The sequence below is a fragment of the Lissotriton helveticus genome, chromosome 3_1, assembly GCF_964261635.1.
Source record: "Lissotriton helveticus chromosome 3_1, aLisHel1.1, whole genome shotgun sequence".
NCBI lineage: Eukaryota > Metazoa > Chordata > Amphibia > Caudata > Salamandridae > Lissotriton > Lissotriton helveticus.
Window position 1 is genome coordinate 1,467,088,357 of NC_136061.1, and position 24,039 is coordinate 1,467,112,395.

General features: G+C 44.0%; 1 protein-coding gene across 1 annotated transcript in view; it reads left to right on the forward strand.

The window, feature by feature from the left end:
• The window catches only part of LOC144824267 (contactin-associated protein-like 5), a 1,441,011-nt gene that overhangs the window by 589,159 nt on the left and 827,813 nt on the right, over positions 1-24,039 (forward strand). Inside the window, exon 9 of the mRNA XM_078683402.1 lies at positions 12,638-12,902. Within this exon, the coding sequence (XP_078539528.1) occupies positions 12,638-12,902 (265 nt within the window). The remainder of the gene's footprint in view (positions 1-12,637; positions 12,903-24,039) is intronic.

A 24,039-nucleotide genomic window follows, 5' to 3' on the forward strand; every position in this document is an offset into this window, starting at 1 on the left:
GGCTCTAGCGGACTTGAGCGGTCAAAATTGCGAACCAGGACCATGGATCCTGGAATGATTTCATGCGGTGCCACCTCGGTATTGTCTGGAAATGCGGCGGCAACCTGTGAACGACAAGAGTTGAGGGCAGACATCAAGGAAGCTAGGTAATCTGTCAGCATATTACTTGAAACATCGGTAATACTTCGGGGTCTAGGAGTACCCCACATGTTAGGGGGGCGGCCGAATACGACCTCATACGGGGACAGACCTGATCTGGAATGTGCGACCATGCGCATGTAGAACAGAGCAACTGGCAGAGCTACTAGCCAGTCTACACCCTTCTCTTGACAAACTTTTGCGATACGGATTTTCAAAGTCTGGTTATGTCTCTCTACGAGACCGGCTGCTTCAGGATGGCGTACACAATGGAACTTCCACTGGTACCCTAACAAAAGGGAAACATGCTTCATTAACTCTGAGGAGAATGGCTGGCCGTTATCAGAATATACGACCCTAGGGAGTCCATAACGGGGGAAGAACTCACGAACCAACTGCTTGGCAGTGGTCGCGGCTGTGTAATCTGGGACCGGATATGCTTCTGTCCACCTGGACAAAGCGCATACAACTACAAGGACATACTTGAAACCTCGACATCGCTCCATCTGAATATAATCCATCTGGAGGACTTCAAAAGGGTGGTCAGGAGGTTGGAATCCCCCTTGTTCCACCGGGACACTTTTACCTGGATTAAACTGGCAACATATCATACAGGTACGGACTTTCTGCTTGGCTGCAGCTCGTAAATGCTTGTTGAACCAAATGTTCTGGATACTGTCTAACATAGCTTTTTCTCCTAAATGTGCTGGACTATGTGCGGTATTGATAATGACTTGAACCATAGAGTCGGGGAGAAACCATGTGGCTTTTCCCTTCGTCACCCATCCTTGATCTGTCTGGACCCCTCCTTGTTCGGACCATTTCTTGATTTCTTCGGGAGTAGCATGTAACTGGATATCTATGACATCTTGAGTAGGGTCCTTAACTGTCATACATGTAGTCAGATCTAGGGTGTGTGTCATGTTAACTGGAATGTCTGGGGTCTGAGCTGTAAGCTTGGCTGTGCGATCTGCTAGATCATTACCTTGGGAAATAGTGTCAGTAACCTTCGTATGTGCTTTGCATTTCATGATAGCAATGGATGTCGGTAAATGTATTGCATCTAACAGAGCTTGAATAAGGAGACCATGCTGAATCTTGGTTCCATGGGAAGTCATGAAACCTCTCTCTTGCCAGAGCACTCCGAAGTCGTGTACAACTCCAAATGCGTAACGTGAATCTGTGTAAACATTAACTTTCAGGTTCTTGGCGTGTATGCAGGCTTGTGTCAGAGCAACTAGCTCCGCTGCTTGAGCAGACAGGGTGTCAATGCGGTGTGTTTCAATAACTTCAGTGTCGGTAGTCACTGCATACGCGGCGACTAGTTCTCTTGTACTTGTTCTCATACATGAACCATCCACATAAAGTGTCAGGTCGGGATCTGGTAATGGAATATCTGTCAGATCTTGTCTTGGCTTTGTCATGATGTTAACTACTTCCACACAATCGTGTGTGGCAGAATTCGAAGTAACTGATGGTAACAGTGTAGCAGGGTTCAGGATGTTGCAGCGTCTGATTTCTATGTGTGGCTGAAACAGTGTCAATTCATAACCTGTTAAACGTGCAATTGTCAAGTGCTGAGTTTGTGTTCGGTTTAAAAGAACTTCCACGGAGTGTGGAACTTGTACTGTCAGGGAGTGTCCTAACACTATGGAATCACTTTGTCTGATAGCTAGTGCTGTGGCTGCAACTGACTTGAGGCACGCAGGCAGAGCCTGGGCTACAGGATCTAATGTGCTCGAAAAATAAGCACATGGCTTGTATTGCCCTGCTTGATCTTGTGTGAGAACAGATAATGCTGTACCTTCGCGTTCAGTGACGAAAAGTGTAAAAGGCTTACTGTAGTTCGGTGTAGCTAGAACTGGAGCTTGGCATAGGGCTTTCTTTAACTCATTGAAACTAAGTGTATGTTCAGATGTCCAAGGGAGGACAGTCGATACGGCTGCCTCCTGTGTCGTTAACTGTATCAGTGGCTTGGCTAAAAATGCATACTGAGGAATCCATTGTCTGCAATAAGAAGTAAGGCCGATAAAAGCACGTACCTCCTTCTGGGTCTTGGGCTGAGGAAGACTCGCTATTAATTGAATACGGTCAGGTGTCAACTGCCTACCCCTCTTGGACAGCAAGTGTCCTAAGTAGACCACTTGCTGGACACAGAATTGAAGCTTCGAAGGGGACACCTTGTGTCCCATCTCGGCTAGGAAATACAAGACCATAAGGGATGCTCGCTCGCAAGCACGTTCAGAATGGGCTGTGATCAGTAGATCATCGACATACTGGAGCAGGGCAGTGTCAGTTGGCATGTGAATGTTGTCTAGTTGTCTCTTGAGTGCTTGACTGTAAATACTAGGACTTTCTGTGAAACCTTGAGGAGCTCGTGTGAACATATAGCTCCTTCCATTTAAACAAAATCCGAAAAGGAACTGGCTGTCTGGATGAATGGGGACACTAAAAAATGCATTCTTGAGGTCTATGACTGTAAAAAATGAGGCTTCTGAATCAATGGCTGTCAATAGGGAAGAGATGTCTGGGACAACTGGGTACTGGGGAATAATACATTTATTAAGTTCTCGTAGGTCAATCACTAATCGATATACTGGGGGTGCATTTGGATCAGTACGTTTCATGACTGGAATGATCGGAGAATTGCATACATTGGAGTCAGTTTCTACAACCACTCCTTGAGCGATGAGCTCGTCAATAATTTTGGATAAGGCTGCTACAGCCTCAGGTGGCAATCTGTACTGTCTGATTCGTGGTAACACTACACCTGGCTTGAGAGTCACACGATGGGGTGTGATTTGCATATAACCAACATCAGTTGGACCTTGCGCCCATAGATGCTGCGGAACATTGGACAATCTGGGATCAAAATCTCGTAATACATAGTGACCCTTAAAGTCACGTAGGAACAATCGTATTCCCTCTGGGGAACAGCATATAACTGCACCTAATTCTTTCAGTGTTTTAATGCCTAACAGATTTTCTGGACATGACTTAGTAAGTAACAGATCAGTGGTACGGGACAATGGACCTACTTCTAGAGTAACTGGCTTTGATATCTCATTTACGATAGGTTTTCCTGAAAATCCAAGGGAAACATTTCTTGAGCCTGAGAGCGGAGCCCCTGGAACTTCGGCGTGGCTAATTGTGGTCCTACTTGCCCCTGTATCAATCAAAAACTTTCTGTCTTTCCCTAATACTTGACTGTGCACATAGGGACCTTCTTGATCTACAGGTATCTCGATGAGAGGCAAGCCTACCTCCCTCTCTAGGCTGTTTCATGAATACTGCTGGTACTCTGGATACTCAGACTGTGCATACTGATACATCTGCTGTGTAACATGCTGTGTTGCAGCGATGGGCTGCGGTGCTGTAACTGTCTGTGGTGCATTCTGTGGCTGAGGAATCTGTGAAACTTGTTCTTGTCTAGGCGGACGTGGTCTTTCTCTAGTCTTACCGGTAGCTATGTTGTGTTTCAGAACTGCACACTCGTTTATAAAATGACCTGGCTGTTTACAATAATTGCAGTTTCCTTTAACGGGAGCTGCAGGATGACTGGCTTGATTCGGACCCCTCTTCTGACTGTCTTGAGGAACAGATTGTGCAACTAGTACTTTCATTTTCGTGTCTTTCATACGCTTTCTCTCGTGTTCTTGTTCTTCCCTGATCCTATTCTGGTGGTATTGGAGCATCTGTAACATCTGGGACGGGGTATTAGCTTGCCAGGTACTTTCGACTTTCAAAACTCGATTTTTAATTTGTGGGCTTGAATTCTCGACTAATTTAGTAACAAAAAGATGAGGGTATGACTCGCTACTTGTCTTGAGGCCACTGTTTATGGTAAAACATTTCTCAAATCTGGAATAATAATCACTAATATCTTCGTCTTGTTTCTGTTTACAGGCTGAGATTGCATCCCAGTCTTCTTTTCTAGTTGTCAATAATCTGGGTAAAACTTGAATCAATAATTCTGGTAATTCTTTACATTTTGCTCCAAGACCGGTACCTGGTACTCGTGCCTTATCTTCAGCTTCTAGAACTGCCCAATCGATCTTTTTCTCTCCCACCTCCCATTCTTTTTCCTTGAGTTTCTCATATACCCCTGCGGGCAACAAGACTTTTAACATTTTAATGATATCTGGATACGTGTATTCTCCCATACGGAGCATGTCTTTTAATTCTCGATGGAACCCTGCTGGATCTTTATCATGACAGGGGATTAATTTTTTCATCTCTAAGAGTTCCATCTTTGTAATCGGAGTGTAAACAAACACTCGTTCTAGTTCGCCACCCGTTCCTCTAACTGGGTGGACTTCTCGTAACGGATTCTGTCTCTCCATGTAAAATGGTTTACTTTCTGGGGGTGAGACATGAACAAAATGCAGGTTCAGAAACGTTCTATATTTGTGACGCTGTTCTAGAATGACACTAATTAAATCGGTACCTAAACCTTTCCATCTATACTGGAGTAACTCGTTCAGGATATCATGTAACGGGCCTGGATCAGAGTGCTGACCCTCATACAATGTAATGAGGTGCTGGATCATATACATACCCGCCAGTCGTTGCTCGGCTGGGGGCATTTTCAGAAACATTTGTGCCACTATTTCATCTGGAAAAGTGGTAGAATCAGTAATCCATCGGACTGCTGATCGGACCAGTTCTTGTTCATGCATAGTACTTAACTCACTATAACCGATTCGTGATTTCAGAATGTGATCGGTAGCTTGAAATACTTGTTCTAGAGAACCTTGTTCTGGTGCTGGATGATGAAAAATAGACTTGTGTTCTAGGCGTAAATGGCGATCTGGAAATCTAGATTTTCCTACATACGCTATTCTGTCGGGATTCTCGTCCTCAACCTCTTCAGTATCAGAGTTACTTTCTTTCTCGCTTACTTGTGCTGCTTTACGTTGTTCGTGTATCCTTATTATTTCTTTACGAATCTTCTTATACATACTCTCTATAGCACCGATGGTCTTGTGCTTACCCTCGGCTATATTATCACTCCACTTTGTCAGGGTTCTCATTTCGGCTTGATCTTTGGTCGGATAATCTTGTTCTCGTATTAGACAATTAATCAGAAACTTTAATAGCATGAGCTGGACTTCAGCTTTTCTTTGGCACATGACATCACTAATACTTTCTGGATCATTCCCTGTACGGATGAAACGATATATTCTGTCTAGATCTTCTTTCATATCTGGTAGGGTGACTAGATACTCGGTCACCTTTCTTACGCGTAATGAATACAAAACCATACTATCCTCGCCTGGGACTGGATCATAGCCACATTCGTTAAGGGCTTTTCTTATTTCTGCTACAGACTGATGTCTGGGCATACGCTGTGACGCTTGTGCATGTAATTCGGCTGACGTTAAACGCTTATGTGGCGGCGGGGTTTGAGGAGTACCTCCTCCTGCGGCCCCTAAACTAGAATCGTCGACTGATCCTCTTCGTACTAGTGTGGCAGGAAATTGAAATGCGGGCTGAACTTGTATAGCGGGCTGGACCGGGGGTACCGTAACAGGTACTCCGGTGCCTGGAGGAGCGGGAAGTGCCTGATTTACAGGGACTGGCGGAGCAGGATTTGCATATTCTGGGACTGTGTCGTCCAAATAGGACGAAATGAAAATATCAGCTGCGGTCGGTTTGTGACGTAGCTTGGTCGGAACTAATGGTGGCGGAAAGTTACTGGATGCCTCTGGGGTCGCTTTTGGCAGGCCCTCGGCAAGAAGAGGATACATACCCTTAATAAGAGCATGCCTCTGTCTGTCTGACTGTTCGGTTTTAACTCGTTCACCAATCTCGATTAATTCCCTTTCTTGGGCTCGTTCCAAGGATTCTCTACTTAATTCTGACTTTCTGATTTCTTTTTCGGTTCTTTTATGAGCTTCTTTGCGCCATAACTCGATGGCATCTTTCTGTGACTGTCTGGCTTTCTTTTTCCATAATGCTTCTTCTACTCGCATGATGCACTCGGCATCCCATGTACCCGATACGGGCCATCTATACTTTTCTTCTAACTGTTTGGTATACTCTACCCATAAATCTAGATATAATATGGCACTTATGCCATGCTTCTGATACATAAAATGACCTGGACTGTCCCTAGGCGGGACAGGAACTGCTGCTTCCAGCAGACCCTTTCTAGTTTTTAACTGACGTAACTTAGAAAATAAAGGCATGACTGAACTGTAATCTAGATACAATACAATACACAATGAACACGATACTTATTCCCCATTCATACCACGACATTAAAATACATGAAGAACATTTAAAATAACAGTTCGAACAGAATACTACCTGGAATACGGAACACAGAATACATGAATTTTCTCGAGAACAGAACTGACTGGAACAGAAACTAGATGCACTGCTGAAACAGTACGAAACTTACCGGTCTCATACAGAGACACGTCAGGACCCGCATCCACCGAAGTGGACACTTCGTTTGTGGGCTTGTGTACCACCAACCCACGGACCAGAGTCAATTAAATTGACCCTGTCTAGATACTACCCTAGTAATGGTACTCACCGGGCAGTAAGAACGGAAGGCCTCGGACTGGACTGGACTGCTTCGACGTCGGACGGACGAACTTCGGACTTCTGTTACGGGTGGGCCTCCGGATACCTCGGACCTTGGACTCTCAGCTTGGGCTCTGGTCGGGACTCGCCGCGTTCCTCCACCGCCTCGTCTGGATGCTGGACCGCCTCCTCCGTCTCCTCCGTGGGCCTGAGGGATACTTGGAGCAGAAATATCTGCACGTGCACGGTATGGTTCCGTCACGGCTGCAGAGGGTCAGGGGGCCGGCGTGGCTTCACCGGCGCGTGGGGAAAGGGCAAGTCCCTATTCGGGCGCCATTATGTGGTAAATAAATAAATAATACCTCTATTTTTGGATGAATAAATGAATAACAGATAGCTCAATAAATAAGGGTCAAGATTCGAGGTAGTAGGAGTTTTGCAGGTTTAATACAGCATAAGGACAGGAACAGGACAACCTGCATAGGAATAGGATGGCAGGGCCCAGCAGCTGCTGGGGCTGGATCTGGGATGAGCGCGCCAACATTTAATAACAATACATGATCATATATACTAAAACAGTTGCATTACAATACATACGATAGGCGGAGCAGTGGGTGTGGTCAGTAGCAGTCGCGAAAGATAAGGGTGAAAAGAGGTGTAACAGGGCGTATACATAGACATGTGATGCAAACGTAACAGAATATGTCATGAATGGGGTGGAAACCATGGAGGGGGCTACCTGAGGAGCCGGGACCTCTAACCTGATGGTGCGCGCAAACTGGCAATGACGTATCACTAGGAGAAGCTGGGGGCTATGAACTCTGTGCTAGGAGCAGAGACTGAAGTCTGGAGAGTCAGGGTGACATGTACCTAAGCAGTATCTAGTATCTGATGTTTAGAGAACATGTTGATATGAACTAAGAGTCAGGAGGGGAGAGGCTAACGGACTCTAAGACTGGAGCATGCATTATTCTATATGTAGTGCGTGATGAAGAATATTAAATGACCATTAAAATGCAGTATTTCTCTAACGTGGAGACGTAAAGGCTAGACAATGACGGAAACTATTGATGCGATTCAGTAGCTTAGGAATGCAGAGAAGGAGGACTGAACTGATAACTGGAATCATAACATACTCTTGGCAGACTCAGAGGCAGAGCCAGGCTGAGCCGGGCACTGCGAGGCAGGAAGTAAGTGAAGGGTCGAGGATACAGGTGGGGGCTGTATCGCTCCTCAGCGAGGCTTCAGGAGACAGGAGACAGGAGCTGAATCTGGTGTCCAGGCCCTTCTGAGGCCTAGAAACGGGGACTTTACAATGGAATAACGTGCACACTGAGAAACGTGGCAACGTAACTTTACATAGGCCTGATATTCGTAGTATTCACGAGAACTGGAGACTGGCATACTAGAGATGGACACAACTATAATTGCGTCTTTAATCGAACATAGGGAATGCATATGCATATTTAATCATGCTCACATAACATATGATGGAGGACGCGTAGGGACACAGAACATGGCAAAATTTACTTTTCCACAGTTCTGTAATTTTATTTATTGTATATTAATGGTATTTTATTACCATTAATTAAGAGGCTACACATTACTGACTTTAGAGAAGCTTGTGATGTATTTCTCCAGCTGACTAATGAGGATGTTTTTAATTGTGTTGGATTTTTCTTAAAAATTGCAATGAGGGAACAGTAATCAGTGTCTGCCCTACAATTGTAACATTTTCGGTGCAGGGAAGACCAGGCTTCGCAGTTCGAGCTGGACTGTTAACATGAGGAACAGGGTCAGGACTGATTTGTATATAGCTGTGTCTGAACTGGGGTGATGACGTCAGCTAAAGAACGATGATGGATTCAACCCAGATCTGTGACTGGGGGTGAGAGTCTGAAAAGTTTCAGCGCTCCGTCCATCAGCTCCTTGTGTTGGTGTTTTCAATTTTAACAGCACACGGTTTTAGAGATTTTTAGATTGTTCTACATAGGAAGCTGACTGACACGAAAGAACATGCCTGTTTTTAATTAGTCATGTATTTCTTCCTGTGTGTACTTTTTTGGTTGTTTATGTAGCCGAATAAAGATTTCTTAATTGAATTGAACTGAAAACGCTACCATCTACTAATGGAGTTCTTTAGAAAAGGGCAGGCTTTGCCCTTCGTGCTCTCCATTCTACCTTTGTAAACTGAAAATGAAAGAGTTAAAGCTGAGACCACTGTATGGTTTCCATAAAAACGCTTTAGTTTTAACAAATGATTGTGATTACAAATTTGCTATCAAGCATGCTTCTTTGACAGCTGATCCTGTGTGAGGTAGAATATGCAACCCGAACTCTTTACCCTTTTTGCAGACACTGTCTCTCTTATCCCACTCCCTCCCCTATGAATGTCCCCCAGTGCCTTATTGAGAACTCATTTCTCTTCTAGTCTCTACTAGCCCTCCTTCACTGTCTCCCTGATTTTTATACTTTGAGTGTGTAGTGCCCTTGCATGGCTCAGTTATCTGCAGAATCCATACTCATTTTCGACATCTGAGTTCTCCAAAGACTTTGGATAAGCAAACAGAAGTGAACCACAGATTTTTCCACGTTGTCTCTTACTTTTAAATATTGAATGCTAGATTGCCTAGTAGGGACCATATTCTCGCCCCATGTCTGTAGGGTCAGGACTGCTGCCTTTCTCAAAACGTATTTTTTTTCTTGTTTCACTGCTAGAAGAAAATTAATGTCTACTTTTTTTCCAATGCAATATGGATGTATATCTTCCAATGGTCGAGCTGGTAACACTATCTAGGGAAATATATCAATCTGCCTTCCCATTATCTCCAGGTTACTACATTTTACAGTGCATTTTGATATGGTATTAGGAGACGTGCATCAATGCGATGTGTGGCCCTAAAATGCCCCAGCACACGCTTTGAAATTACTGGACTCATGCTATGTCCAACATTATTCCTTTAACAACGCCCTGTTGCTGCTGGGGTTCTATTGGAAGGGCAGGGGTTGAAACTACAAAAAGTAAATAGGGTTCATGGAGCCCTCTTTTCTGCTGCCCCATTTTCGCAACGCCTAAGACCAGAATAGCAAGGGAAGCATAATGGGGTGCCAGGGTTATGTAACTACACCAGCCTTGTCCTATTTTAGGTCCATTGCTTAATCAACGTGCCTCTTGGTTTCAAATGCAAATGTCACATTATACTTTTCAATCTTGTAGAGACTGCTGCTGTACAAAATGCTAAGAGGGGACATGCCACTCTGCCCTCATCCTACTTTTTGATCAGATATCAGTTCAGAAATGTGTTACAAAAGGAGGGGTGTCACAGTGTGAACGCTCTCTTTGTTTCCCATTCATTCAGATAGAAGGGTACACACTTTGTGAATAGTCCCAAGTAACCTTCCTTATCAAGGGTAATGGCTGGAGAGTGTATTCCGCCCACAAACTATCCACTTTCCCTTCAAGTCCAGAAGACTAATGCCACTTAGGTCCTTATTGTCAGTGGCATGGTAAATAGGTTGGATTTGCCCCACCCCCTGAGATACCAATACTAGGTGGTTCCAATCACTTGCAACCTCCCACTCTGCACTCACATCACACATAAAGGAGCTCCACTGGTTTACTCTTTATAAATGAGCACAATTCAAACTCCTCACCCATTCTTTCAAGGCACTGCATAACACTGGCCCAGCATACTTCAACAAACGCATCTGCTTTCATAAAGTTTGCAGGAGCAGCACCCTGTGCAGGTAAGAGCAGTGGGGCAGTGGGGCCGGGTTGGGGGGGATTTGAAAGATGACCACAAGGGAAAATCAAATAAAGAATTAATTTCCCTTCGTCGTCGTCTGTGGAAAGCCCCCCCAACTGGCCCCACCACTCTTACCTGCACGGGCCGCTGCTGCATTCCAGACACCTCTTCTCATCCAGGCTCATACTTACACAAAACAAATGCATACGGAAAAAGAGATCTGATGGTCCAGCCTTCTTGCTCCAAAAGCATGGAATGACCTACAAGTACAAATGAGTCTCCTCATCACCTCTTGAATTCCGCAATAAGTTGAGGACCTGGATTCTTTAGCAGCCCCACTAGGCCCTAGGTGTGCTCAGGCTCACACCTTCCCAGCTCCTGGATCGCTCCCGGGTCATGGTGCTCTCTTCGAATCTGCATAACATAACTTAACCCAGGTATACCCAGGGGTGGGGAGAATCCAGTCATTATACAAGTTAGACCCTGAGATGGGGCCACTAAGAAATGAGGACTCACCAGGAGAATCAGCAATTCTGGGTGTGATTCTCCCGAAAATCTATGATTTTGGAACAAACTCTCACCCAGAGATTTTGGCTGCTTATAGCAGCTGAAGTCTCCGGGTGAAAGTTAAGATATCCGCAGTGTTCCCACAGATCTCATAATTTCAATGAGATGTAATTAAAAGGCCACTCATAAAGAGGGGTTTAGAAGTGAGCAGGAGACACTAGAGGAAAGCCTGATGGAAGAGGCCCACTGTTTCCCACCAGTCATTCAAAGTAAGATCTCAATATACAAACCTAAATAAATGGGCAGTAAAGACTTTGGACGCTGATGCTAATCAGAAATACCGGATGGTAACAATTCCCTGGGGTATATCCATTACTATCCCATTCAGTTTTACCCCAGAAAAATTGTACTTACCTATTCTGAGTTTTCAAGCTCCCAAGGCAGGATAGTGCCGCAAACCTAAGTTATGAATCACGAATTCAGAACATTTCCCTCGCTTTCCATGGTACAATTACTCCAATTTGTATCTGTTGGCGCCCAAGTCCAGATTAAACATTAAATTTAGAATGAAGCCCATGAACTTTCCTTGTCTTTGGTGGACTTACACTTCATGATTGAGATAAACAATTTGCTAGAAGAATTTTAGTAGTTTTTTATAAATTGCCTTCTTTTATCATCGTGTTTTAAGGTGAATAAACATGAAAATCACAAGAACAAAGACAATCTAGCACTTTACAAAGTGGACACATCATGCATCAATGAATTGCTATTGTTTTCTTGTCACCAGCTACCAAGGTGGTCAAACACTTGATAACAAATCAAAAAGTGACTGGATTATTGCTATTTATTTATTTATTAGTTTGACTAGCAATAATCAGTATGACTTCACATATGATCACAAGTTGTTACCCAAGACATTAAAATGTTACCAAAATGCATATATAAGTATAGTGTTAATTTCATTGTCATTGGAACTCATTACATCATTGCAAGAATGTGTGGCTACACCAGGAACATATCTGTTAAAAACTGTTATACAGTTCTCTCTTTTGCTGACAATTTCAAATGGTGTTGGGATTTCACAAAGTCTGATCTAAATGCCGGTTTAAATTTGATAACAATATAACTTTGTAAGTCATACCTGCTTAATTTGTGAAAGAAAGAGTGCAGGTACCCGAAGCTCTGCTCAGAAGCCGGTGGTTGATGCGATTAAATAAAATTGATGCGATTGCAAATAAAATATGGACCAGTGAGGGTGAGGAGTGAGGTAAGGGGTGCTTACTCCCTCTGAATTTCCTTAGAGGTCTGCTAAGCAGCCTTCCAGCCCTCAAACCTGTCGCAATAGCTCTGCTTCTTGAAAAATCCACTTGCAAACTGATGGGCCAGCCCATTTGTGCTGTACAGATGTAAGCGTGTTCACCACTGCAATCCGAGGAGAAACAAATGTTGGTCTGGAGGCTGATGCAACGTGCTATGTCACCATTATTATATGCCACCAGCAAAAACAGGCTTCAGATTCCCTGGTGTCTTTTGGTCATTGTAATTCTGTACTTAATAAGCCTTGATATGAAATGGATCCCATGATGCGTTATGACATATTCATTTTCAGCTGACTCACACCAATTTATGAAATGTGCACAGCGGTCAATAAAGACTGATATTGTCCTTCATTTACGCTACCACTAATATTGTCATTGTAATATTTTTTACAGGGTAATGTGACATTTTCCTGCTCCAAGCAACACATTGTTCCAATCACATTTGTGAGCTCCAGCAGCAGCTTCCTGTTCTTACCGGGCACTCCCTACATTGACGGGCTATCGGTCAGTTTCCACTTCCGCACCTGGAATCAGGATGGTCTTTTGTTGTCCACTGAGCTCTCTGAAGGTTCTGGAGTCCTTCTTCTCTACCTCCTTTCTGGAAAATTAAATCTTGTAATCGAGAAAGTAACAGAAATCTCAGTGGAGATCAGTACAGGTACTGCACCATTATTGTCCCCTTTTTATCTACTTCATGATTGTGTTTGACAATGCTTCGTGTAAAGAAACTCTACAGATGCAGAAGTATCATTGAGAGGCCCAAATATATAATTATATAATGGGAATCAGAGATGTGCAAAGGAGAATATTATTTTGTTTCTAAAGACATTTTTTTCAACTGAGAAATTGTTTAATTATTGTACTGCCCTAAAATAAATAGAAGTATGATAAAGTTCAGTGGGTAAGGATGAGATTTCAGCAGTATTTAGTCAAATGTAGGGTTTGGCGGATGGTTACTCCTTCCCAAATGTGCCTTATTACAATTGACATAGGATATATTATACTTCAAATAAAATTGGTGGGATATCCGTCCAGTTTGTGGAGGGTGGTGAGAGCAGCAAAACGTCATTTAATGCAGGGTTTAACTTAAGGTGGCATGAGTCATCTAAGACTGAATTTTGTACAAAGACTAAGCCAGAAAGACAATTTACCAGGAAACGCTACTTTCAAGTACAGTTGCATGCTGCCATCATAGAAGTGGTAGGAGATGTGGCCGAGTTTCATAAGAGAGACATACTGTTCACATACTGCCTACAAAGTATGGAGAGACTACAAAGCCTTGTGACACAACCTGTTGAAGAGTTGAGGGTTTGAACCATTATGTTTGAATGTATGTGGCTGGGCACCAAGTTTAAAGGCAAGAGGAGAACCAGCTTAATAACGTTCCTCTTGATGCCATTCTTTTCTCAACATCCTTAGAAGTATGGGATGTCTGACAGTTTCAAGTACAGCAGGGTGATCAAAAAGGGTTAAAAGGCAGGAGCCCCCTTTATCAAGAAAGAGGAGCACATCATCAACAATTTAAGACATTGCAGTATGTGGTGGTGCAGTTTGATCTGAATCCTGATTGGAAGTCAACCATAAGGTCGTTTAAAGCAATGAGTTGTCTGAACTAACTTTCAACTTAGATTTCTAATACTATGACCAGAAACGTGGATTTGATGGGTGGCTGTTCATGTCTTTTGGTTCAGCTCCTCTCCTATGTTTTTTAAGAGTGGGGTATCGTTAGACCTGAATCCTTCAGATAACAATTCCCCAAACATTTTGATTTCACCTCCTGGGTTTAGCTGATTGTCATGTTAGGGCCTTAGGGCCAGGGGCACTTTTCCACTGTAAATGCAGTGCAAAATTGTGTACACCCTTCCTACACATGTTAGGAAGTGGTGCTTACCTGGGGTTACCAGCATGTGTCCAGGCTGCTGTGCGCACTAACACTGATGGTGCTCTTAAATATGTGTCCATTCTGCCGTTGCACCCTGGTGTGTGCACTCCCACCAATGGCGCTCCTAAATATGTGTCCAGCCTGCCATTACAGGTAGGTATGTGCTTTGCACCAATGTTGTTCTTGAATACGTGGCCAGCCTGCCCTTGCAGGCTGATGAACGCAATTGTGTGTTTATGCAGACAGACCTGTTTAAGTCACCAGCCATTAGTGAGGACCTTTTACTTCCATCCGAGTACTCCAAGGGTACATCTTAAGGGGTGAAGAAAGTGGTAGGTGAAAGGCAGGCAGGTACACACGTGTTTCCCCTGCCTTGGTAGTGAGGAGTACCTATGCATGTTTCCACTGCTTATGCAGTTTGATCTCCCCATAGGCTAACATGTGGGACTGGTTGAGATCACTTCAGGCTACAATAGTGGATTGCAGTGGAGCAGCATCATGATGTCTCCTATCGATGAATTCGCAGCTACAACCCCTTGCCAGTCGTACAGGTAGCTTTGTCATATTTCGCACAGAAATGCCACTTTCTAGAAAGTGGGCATTTCTGTGCTCTAAACTCTTTCTGTGCCTCGGTGCTTGGCTCCAGTCCACATTGAAGATTGGGGAGCACATCTAGACATTCCACAGCAACAACTATAAAACACTCTCCATACAAATTGAACAACAGACCTCTGTCATTTGCAGGCCAGTTGAAGAGATTGGACGAAGAGGTTTTGACACTTGGCCTGTGGAGTCAGATGATGGCCCCACTAAAGATAAAGATTGGCATTCCATGACCTCATGGCTGACAGTACTGAAATTTAGGGGAAACATCTGTGGTTCAAAAGGAGGTACTTTGAACCATCCCCAAGTTCAAAGGCACACTCCAGTATACCTACTGGTGCCATAATTCAGCAAGGGGTGAGATATGCTTGTGGGGACGTGGGACCGAAGAACTTGGAACTATGTGGTGCAAATTGCCAGAGGACTCTGTAGTGCACAAGTAAGATTACTGCCATTGATAGTGACTGCATGCCCTTCCTGAATAGTTGCTGGCCTGGGCCGACTGCCTGCGCTCTTTGGCACCCTGAAGTGTGCTCTCTAAGGGCTTGTTGAGCTTTCCCCCATTCTTCAGAGGTCTCAAAGGTCAAATATCTCTTAAGAGTGACCCACCTTGTCCACCTGCCACACCTGAATCGTGGTGCCCCGTCAAGTGCCCTCATCGTCTGCTGGATTCCAACAGGTAGCGCTGAGTGTGCATGGACCTAAGAATTGTGCCTGAAGACCAGATTGCCTTGTGTGAAGCTCTGAACCCTGGCCCACATCTAAGGCATGTGGCCCCCACATCGTGAGGAACTTGGCACGCTTAAGCATCTTGATGGTGAGCGGATTCACTGGTTGTGGGACCCAGCATGGCCTGCTGGGTTGATTGTGCTGCATCTCTCTTGTGCGACACGCCGAATGCATGCTCATTGCGAGCGGTGTCCAAATCACAGGTTGCGACCCTCAGAGGTGGGGTCTTAACTGTAGTAGTACCTTATTCTACCTCGTGAAGCATTGATGAACTTGTAACTGTGTGTGTGACCAGCGCTGTCTGGTGTGACCAATATCGACGTGCACCGAACATTGTGCCTCATTTCCAGGGAGGTAAGGATTTTGCAGCTCTTAGCACTGTGTGTGACTGGAGCTGTCTGATTCAGTCAAAATGAATGTGCACCAGATGTTGTGCCTCATTTCCATGGAGGTCCGGAATTTTCAAATGTTTGTTGTGTGTGACCGGAATGGTCAGGTATAACATGTATCATCGCACATCCAAAGTTGTGCCTGTCTTGCCTGGGTGCATCTCTGATATACATGTACCTGACATGGGGCCTCTTTCTTCCTAGAGGCTCCCCTGCTTGAATCCCCATTCATCTACTGTTTGCTTACTTTGCCCACAGTGCAGCTGACCAACTCCCCACTCATCACCCAGCCTTACCCGACAACACCCTTTTGTCAGGCAGTATTGCCCGGCTCATGCCTGGATGGTGAGCTTCACTGACTGGGTTGGAGGAACGCTTCTGAGAACAATCAGAAGTGGTTCAAGAGCCTGCCTGACCCTCCCAGTGCTTTTCAGAACTGGGCTGGTGCCAGGAGGCCTTTGGGGACCTCTTTGGTGTGACCATCTATTGTCCTCTTCCTGTGTCTGTTCCGCATCCTGTGGGTGAGCCTCTCGAGTTGCTGCCAAATCCCTTTTGCCAACTGCCTCCTAATTGACTGTGCTGCCACCCCCACCTGCTTCCTGTGACCCTGACTAAGTATGACTTCAGCCATGTGCGGCCTAGTGCCCTGGGACGACGATTGGCTGTCTCCAATACGGGTGTGTAGGATAGTTGAAGTGAATTGGAGGACGAAGGGAGACTTGGGGCACGTGGTCTGCAGTGTGTAACCAATTGAACAGCTGGGTATCAGCTGCATCACATTAGGGTGCTGAGTACCCAGTGTGTGAGTGCTTCTGTATGAACTTGTCTGATATACGTGGTGCTGCGTAACAGACTGAGTGTGTGTGCGGGAATGACAGCATGAAACCGCCGGTGATTCAAAACACTGGTCGGCAGTTTGACTGAAGCATACGCTGCTTTTTGCCAGAATAGCACTATTTTGACCATTGGTTTTAACCGTGTGGCCTCAGCCCGCAGTACTGCTAAAAAGGGGTATAATTAGTTGTATTGACATATTTCTGATATCATTGCAACCCACCATGCACTAAATAACTCTGTGTGAACGCTTAAGCTTAAACGGAAGCTCAGTACAGTAGTTCTGAGTTGGTAATGGTGCCAAGCCAATGATAATGGCAAGAGGCCTGATTGCTGTGCAGGCTGTTATTATGCCAGATTCTATAGCTCTGCTTGTTTATAATTCAAGGTTATTACAAAGGCAAGAGGCCTGGAGTATTGAATGTGAAAGGAAATGGTAAAGTCAATAAGCCTTTAACAGTGGATTGCTATCACATTATTTACTAGCTGTAGAAAGGTATTTATTTACATGTAATCTTACACATTACCATAGGAGGCAAGTGTTTTGATGTTAGTAACCCACTATGGCACACCCTGGGAGAAGAATTTCATTGTGATGATTCTTGCTAGGCCTCACTGAAAGGGGATAGATATTGTTTTGGCAATTTAATTTTGCACATATTTGTAAATTTAACAAATGTATACCAGGTAATTGCCAGGATATGCACACTTCAGTAGATCTGAGTAGAACATAGTGTCAAGCCACTGGTGAAGGCTAACGGCCTTATCAGTTCACTGGGTAATGTTATGCCAGAATCCTTATGTGGGGTTTGTTTGTAATGAAAAGCCACAACAATGCAAAAAATCCTTACTTATTATGAAAATCATGTGTTAAAGGCAATAGGCTTTTGAGGGTGGTTTGTTATAATACTGTGCTCAAGCCTGTTGGTAGATATTTATTTTGTTACACAGAATCTTACAGATCACCGTGGTAGACAAGGGTTTTGGGCTTGGTTACCCACCTGAGCAAACCATGAGGATAGACCATTTGCACTGGGGTAATTCTTTTTAGGCTCTATTAGTAGGGCTTTTCTATTGTTTTGGCAGCTTCATTGTGTACATATTTGTAATTTGATTATGGTATATCTTATGGTTGCCTTGTGGGAAGGCTTTTGACCAACATAGTAGGACTGAGTTGGTTATGGTAAAAAGTCAATTATATAGGTTATACACCTTATTGTTCATAAAGAAAAGTTACAATAAAGGAAGAAGGCCTGACATGTTGATTGAATGAAAGTATTTGTTGAAGCCAATAGGCATTTAATGGTTGTTTGTTATAACTATGAAGTAAACCCTAAAGATAAGTATTTTGTTTTATAAAATATCATAGATTACCATGGTTAGCAAGGGTTTTGTACTGGTTAACTGCTCTGACAAACTGTGGGCATAAGTAATTTACACTGTCAAAATCCTTGTTAGTCTCTCCAGGGAGATATAATATTTTCCTCTGCCAAATGTAATTTTGTATACTATTTGTGACAGTATGCCTTATTGGTGCCTTGTGGGAAAGCTTAAGCTCAGTACAGAAGGCCTCCTTTGGTTTATTTATTTATTTATTTATTTATTTAAAAGTTTTGTATAGCGCGAACAAGACCCGTGGGTATCAGAGCGCTTTACATAGAAGTAGGATAAAGATGAACAAGATAGTAACCATTAAACAACATATAGATATGAGGTAGATAATTATATGGCTTTAAGGGGGTGTTTATATATCTACAATCCATTCAAGTTAGTCCTTTACATTATGAGGTACTATAAAGCTGAATTTATATCATTTGCCATTTACGTCAACATATATGAGGTAGGAGGTTATATGGTTTCAGGATGTGAGGTAAATATGTGAGTTCACATTGACATGAGGTAGTAGTTAGTATACAGCTTAATCACAAGGAGTGGCTTCAGTCTCGTGCCATCATTTATCTTTCATCTTATTCACGTCGAGCCTTCCCTTTCTGATGATGTAAGTGTTCTGTTTTAGGGCAGCATTAGATCACAAAAATGATCCATAAAACTTCTCTATGTAAGGTATTTACTCATCAAGAAGCTCTTCACTTCTCGCTTAAATGTTGCAGTATTATGAGTCTTCCTAATGCTTGGAGGGAGTGAGTTCCAGATTCTGGGGGCAGCTCCTGAGAACGCTCTGTCATAAGTTTTTTTCTTTCGGAATATGGTAACCCTGGGCGAAGAACTACGCTCCGTTCGCGGAGCTTGCGGAGTTTCGGCAACTCCGCGTTCCACGGAGAACGCGAAGCTGTCGATTACTCCGTGATCCGGTGCGTAGCGTAGTTCTCGCGCGCTGAATAACATTATCGCGTGCGCGGCAATGGCTTACCTTGGTTCTGCGTTCGCTTTTTCCCGGTCGCGTGTGCCACCATGTTTGTAAACACTCTCACTCAATCCCGTGCGACTGTGCGAACGCGATAACGTCATTTGGATGCGCGATAGCGTCATAAGTATGCGCGAGGATGCTTGTTGGTAAGATCGAGTTGCCGAACACGCAGAAACTGCATTCTTGCACAGAATAACTCGCGAGTATGTTAAAACCATAATAAATTACCATTTTGGTTAGCAAAAAAATGAAAAAAAAACTTAAAGTTGTACCTTTGGCTGTATTTTTTGGGGGGAAGGAGTCCTCTTTTTGTTTATACTCTTGTTTTGAAGAGTAAGGAGGATGGAGGAAGGGCCCTTGCGTTTACAACTTCCTGTTCCTGTCCACCAGGCTCCTCCCAGTGCTTTGTCCATGTGGTGCTCACTTTCCTTTGGATTTTGAGCTGGAAGGATCACTTTCTGTGTGTGTTGGCTGCATTACTGATTTTTCTTGGATTTATTGAGGACTTTTGGATTTGGAATTCTCTTTTTCAAGTAAGTTTGTGTAATGTATGAGTGAGTATGATGTAGACTTGTGTTTGTTTGATTTGATTTTTTTTTTAACTACAGTATTCAATCCTGGAATTAAATTATTGATGGAGGCCTGTACTTTTATGAGGTCCCAACTTGTATTTTGTTTTTAAATTTCATCCAGGCTACATAGAGAGGTACCCATGGGTCCAATCATGTTTCTGTAGTCTGTGTTTAAATTTTTATTCCAGTTTGTAAACAAACATCATGGATGGCATTGGATTATGTTCATTATGCAATAGCAATGTCTGTTGTGGAATTTCTGTTTGTGGAATTTAAAATTGTTTTTATTTTTTAAGCCAATAGCTGACCCTAGTACTCCATGTAGTTAGTGTGTAGGCATGCTTGAGTTCATTGTATTAACTTTCTGTGGTTGGCCTGGCCATGTGTTGGCGGCCATTTTATGTTTCCAGCCACTTTGCTCTTGCCATAGGCCTCCAACCTTGTGGCCTACTCTGCCAGTAGGCCAGAGGTACTACTCATAGGGTCAGGAAAGTTATCCAACTGTTTTTGTGGTGTACCCTTAATTTGAACATCATGGATGGCTTGGATTGATGTAGAAAATCTTATTTTTATGTGTGGGGTATTTCAGGTTTCTGGTGTGTTTAAATACTCTGTCAATTTCTGCCATTAGATAACCCTAGGAATACAGCTTGGGTAGTTTTGGTAACTTCGCACAGTGTGAGAACGTGACCTTACATTTTTTGTCTTGTTCGCGCACTCAATGTACTTGCTCGGGAACGCGAAAACGACGTTTTATTCCATTCGCGCTGCCGAACACGCCGAAAATGTTTAATATGTTTCTTGTGCTACAAAAAGTCCTCATTTATGTTATGTTGTCATTTGGTTGTAGTTTTCTCTTTTTGGAGCATGGACCACTTCCATTTTCTGTCCTCTATGTAATGATTTCTTGTTTATTGGTGGGGTGACCAATTTGGGCGGTGGTGTGGTGTGTCCATTTTGTGAAGCAAAGCATTGTCCCTTTGCCATAGGCATTATTGTCTGCCTTCTCTTTCTTTTCATGTTGTTGTTGGTGGCCAGGCCATGTGGGGGCGGCCATTTTGTGTATGCTTCCTTTTTGATTTTGCCATGTTGTTGTTGGTGGCCAGGCCATGTGTTGGAGGCCATTTTGTATATACATCCTTTGTGATTTTTCCATGTTGTTGTTGGTGGCCAGGCCCTATGGTGGCGGCCATTTTGTGTGTCCTTCCTTTGTGCTTTTGCCATAGGCATCCAAGGTTTTTGACTATTCTGGCAGTAGGGCAGAGGTACTACTACTCATAGCCATAGGTGCATTAAAGTTAATCAACTCTTGACACGCGACATTAAATTTTTTGTCTTGTTCGCGCGCTCAATGTACTTGCTCGGGAACGCGATAACGACGTTTTATTCCATTCGCGCTGCCGAACACGCCGATTTTGCATTCTCGCGAACAATATGTCCCGAGTTGCATAAAAGTTTCTCGAAAATGTTGTATGTGTTCCTTGTGCACCCAAAGCAGAGACATTACAGAGGAAAAAGCATAAGGCAGGAGTGGACCCTGTGCCTACAGCTATTCTAATTTTTATCACATATTTATGGAAAAGAGTAATACCTTAACTAAAGAGCCAAAATTTCTTTAGGAAGTAAATGTAATTAATCGGTTGAAAAAAAAAACTCTGTTACAAAGTTAGGGAAATATCATTGTTCCAAAAGAAAGCACTGTTGGACTTACTGGGGACAGCAGCAGGATCCTCAGTAGAGGAGCTCTGTGCCTGTGGTGGTTCACCCGCCGACTCGGTCCCAGCCTTCTGCTTGCCCCTGGGTTCTGTGGTTCATGTAAGAAATAATAAACAAAGAGAAAAACATTGAGTGCTGTGAAACATAGACATCATTTCAAATCAAAAACCACTGCTAGAACATTAAAAGAAACAAACATTGATCTACCAAATGACTACTGCCTTGCAGGATTCACTGACTGTATACTTGGAGAAAACAAATCAAATGTTCCATAAACATTCTGATTGCAGATTACTAAGTAACACAGAGGCAGTAACACCTGAACAACACCACCGATTCAAGATTCAAGAATGGGGTAATCAATTATCTGTGAGTAGTCATTTCTTTTTCATTTTTGCCAGCAAAATGCATAGATCACAAGGAGGAGACATGCAGAAACTTTGTGCATACACGAAATTGTACGTTCGTTGCATCATATTTTGTTCTGCTACTGACTGAATGCTACTGCTGCCAAGCCTACCCACTCATTAAACAAACTACATCAGTTCTATGGAGGGCTGAGGCAGGGGTGGCTCTAGGCTCATGGTGGTCCTGGGCAGGGAGCGTAGGTAGGGGGCCCCGGAAGAGGAGGTCGGGGCGGAGGACGGAGGCCAGTGAAGAGGGGGAGTCAGGGTGTTTGGAAGTGGAACAGAGCCGGAGGCACCAAATCCCTGCCAGGGGCCGCCACGCCAATATGTATCCATCCTCAGACGATTATTAAATTAAGGATATATATTGGTGTGGTGGCCCCTGAAGTTTGGTGGCCCTGTGCAGTTGCACAGCTTGCACATGCCTAAAGCCGGCCCTGGCTGAGGTAAGAAGAACAAAGTAACTTTAGCATTCATTGCCAGAGGAGGATTCATGCAGAAGAGAAGCCCGTGAAAAAAATGCTACAATATGCAAACTACGTACAATTATCCATCCACCGCTATTTCACTGACGGACAAAGGAAGGACAAGACTCTATTAATAGCATTAACTAACTTCAGTTCTCTACAATAAAGAAAATGTCACATTAATAGTTCGGACTGGACTGTTCCCATGAGGCACAGGGTCAGAGCTGATTTGCATATAGCCAGTGTCTAACCCAGGGTGGTGTGGAGTGCAAAAAAACGATGGAATTAGGCCCAGATCCTTGTACTGGGGTGAATGTATGACATTGTTCTACATTCTGTCCATCAACTGTGTTTTTTGCAATTTCACCCCGAGTGGGCTGGGGATGCTCAGACGTGAGTCCCAGGCTCTCCACACCACTGGAGTCAAGCTATCCAGGCTGATGAAGGCTGATAGCCAGAAACCGGTCCTTGGATGCTTGATTCCGGTCTGGGAAAGACATGGCTTGGTAGTTCGGACTGGACTGTTCCCATGAGGCACAGGGTCAGAGCTGATTTGCATATAGCCAGTGTCTAACCCTGGGTGGTGTGGAGTGCAAAAAAACGATGTAATTAGGCCCAGATCCTTGTACTGGGGTGAATGTATGACATTGTTCTACATTCTGTCCATCAACTGTGTTTTTTGCAACATCAATAAACAGCAACAGCTAGCGCCAAGTTGAAACAACACGCAAGAGTCAGTGAAGAAGAACAGTGTCATACAATTACAGTAGATATAACGGAATACATCGGAAATGTAACTAGGAGCAACAGTCATCGCGTTACTTATTCAGCCAAGATTTAGAAAGATACAATAACAATATTTATACTACTATATATATATATATATAAATATATATATATATATATATACACACACACTTTTTTTTTGGGTAGCCACTCACCAAGACCCACAACCTCGACACCAAGCAGGTCCAACAGGTCCTGCTCCCGGTCCAAAATGTCGGCCCAGCGATGGGACAGCTGATGGTGGGTACGCCGGATACCGGAGCAGCGGAAGACTGCCCGGCGCACCTTCGCCCACCGCCGGAGACGCTCTTCAATACGGTAGCCGGAGCCAGGCCTGCCGCCTGCTGCCAAGGTCAAGGGGAGGTGGCGCTGGATAAAAAAGACCAGGGCAGCCACCTCCTCCTCCTAAAAAGTTGGCGGGCCGTCACTCCTGCGGGGCGCATTCTGCCGCAAGGCAGCCGGGTTTTTTTGGGCACAGCCGCCTTGCCCTTTGAGCCGCCGATGCTGCTGGCACCCTTCACCATGGTTCTGGGTGGAGGGGAGAAGAAAAGTTCAAGACAAAAAGGTAGGGGAAAGAAGAAGCAAGGTAAAAAAAGGAAGTAATATAAAACAAGAGAAAAGTTGAAAAAAAGTTGTAAAAGTAGAAATAAAATGAAAAATATAAACCTAGGCACAGAGAGAGATAGGTAATAACTAAAGAAAGTTTGAAAAAGTGGGTGAAAAGACCAGGATTGAAGAGATAGGAGCTAGATGCTAAAGTAGGCCCAAAACCATAGCCAGAGTGTGAAATCCAAGATGGCTCCGCCCGTCGCGACCGCCTGGGTAAGTTTGCGCGATATTTAGCGCGATCACGCACTTTTGTAGTGCGAACGAGAAGATGAGTTCCCGAACACGTCTTGCACAACGCGAACACGTTACTTGTGACCCGGAACAGGAAATAAGGGAACGCAAGCGGGCGGGACAAACCTCTTGGGTAACTTAGCGCGCTAGCCATCTCGAGCATGCAGGCAGCGCCCCGAACACGCGCACCGCGCTCCCGAAG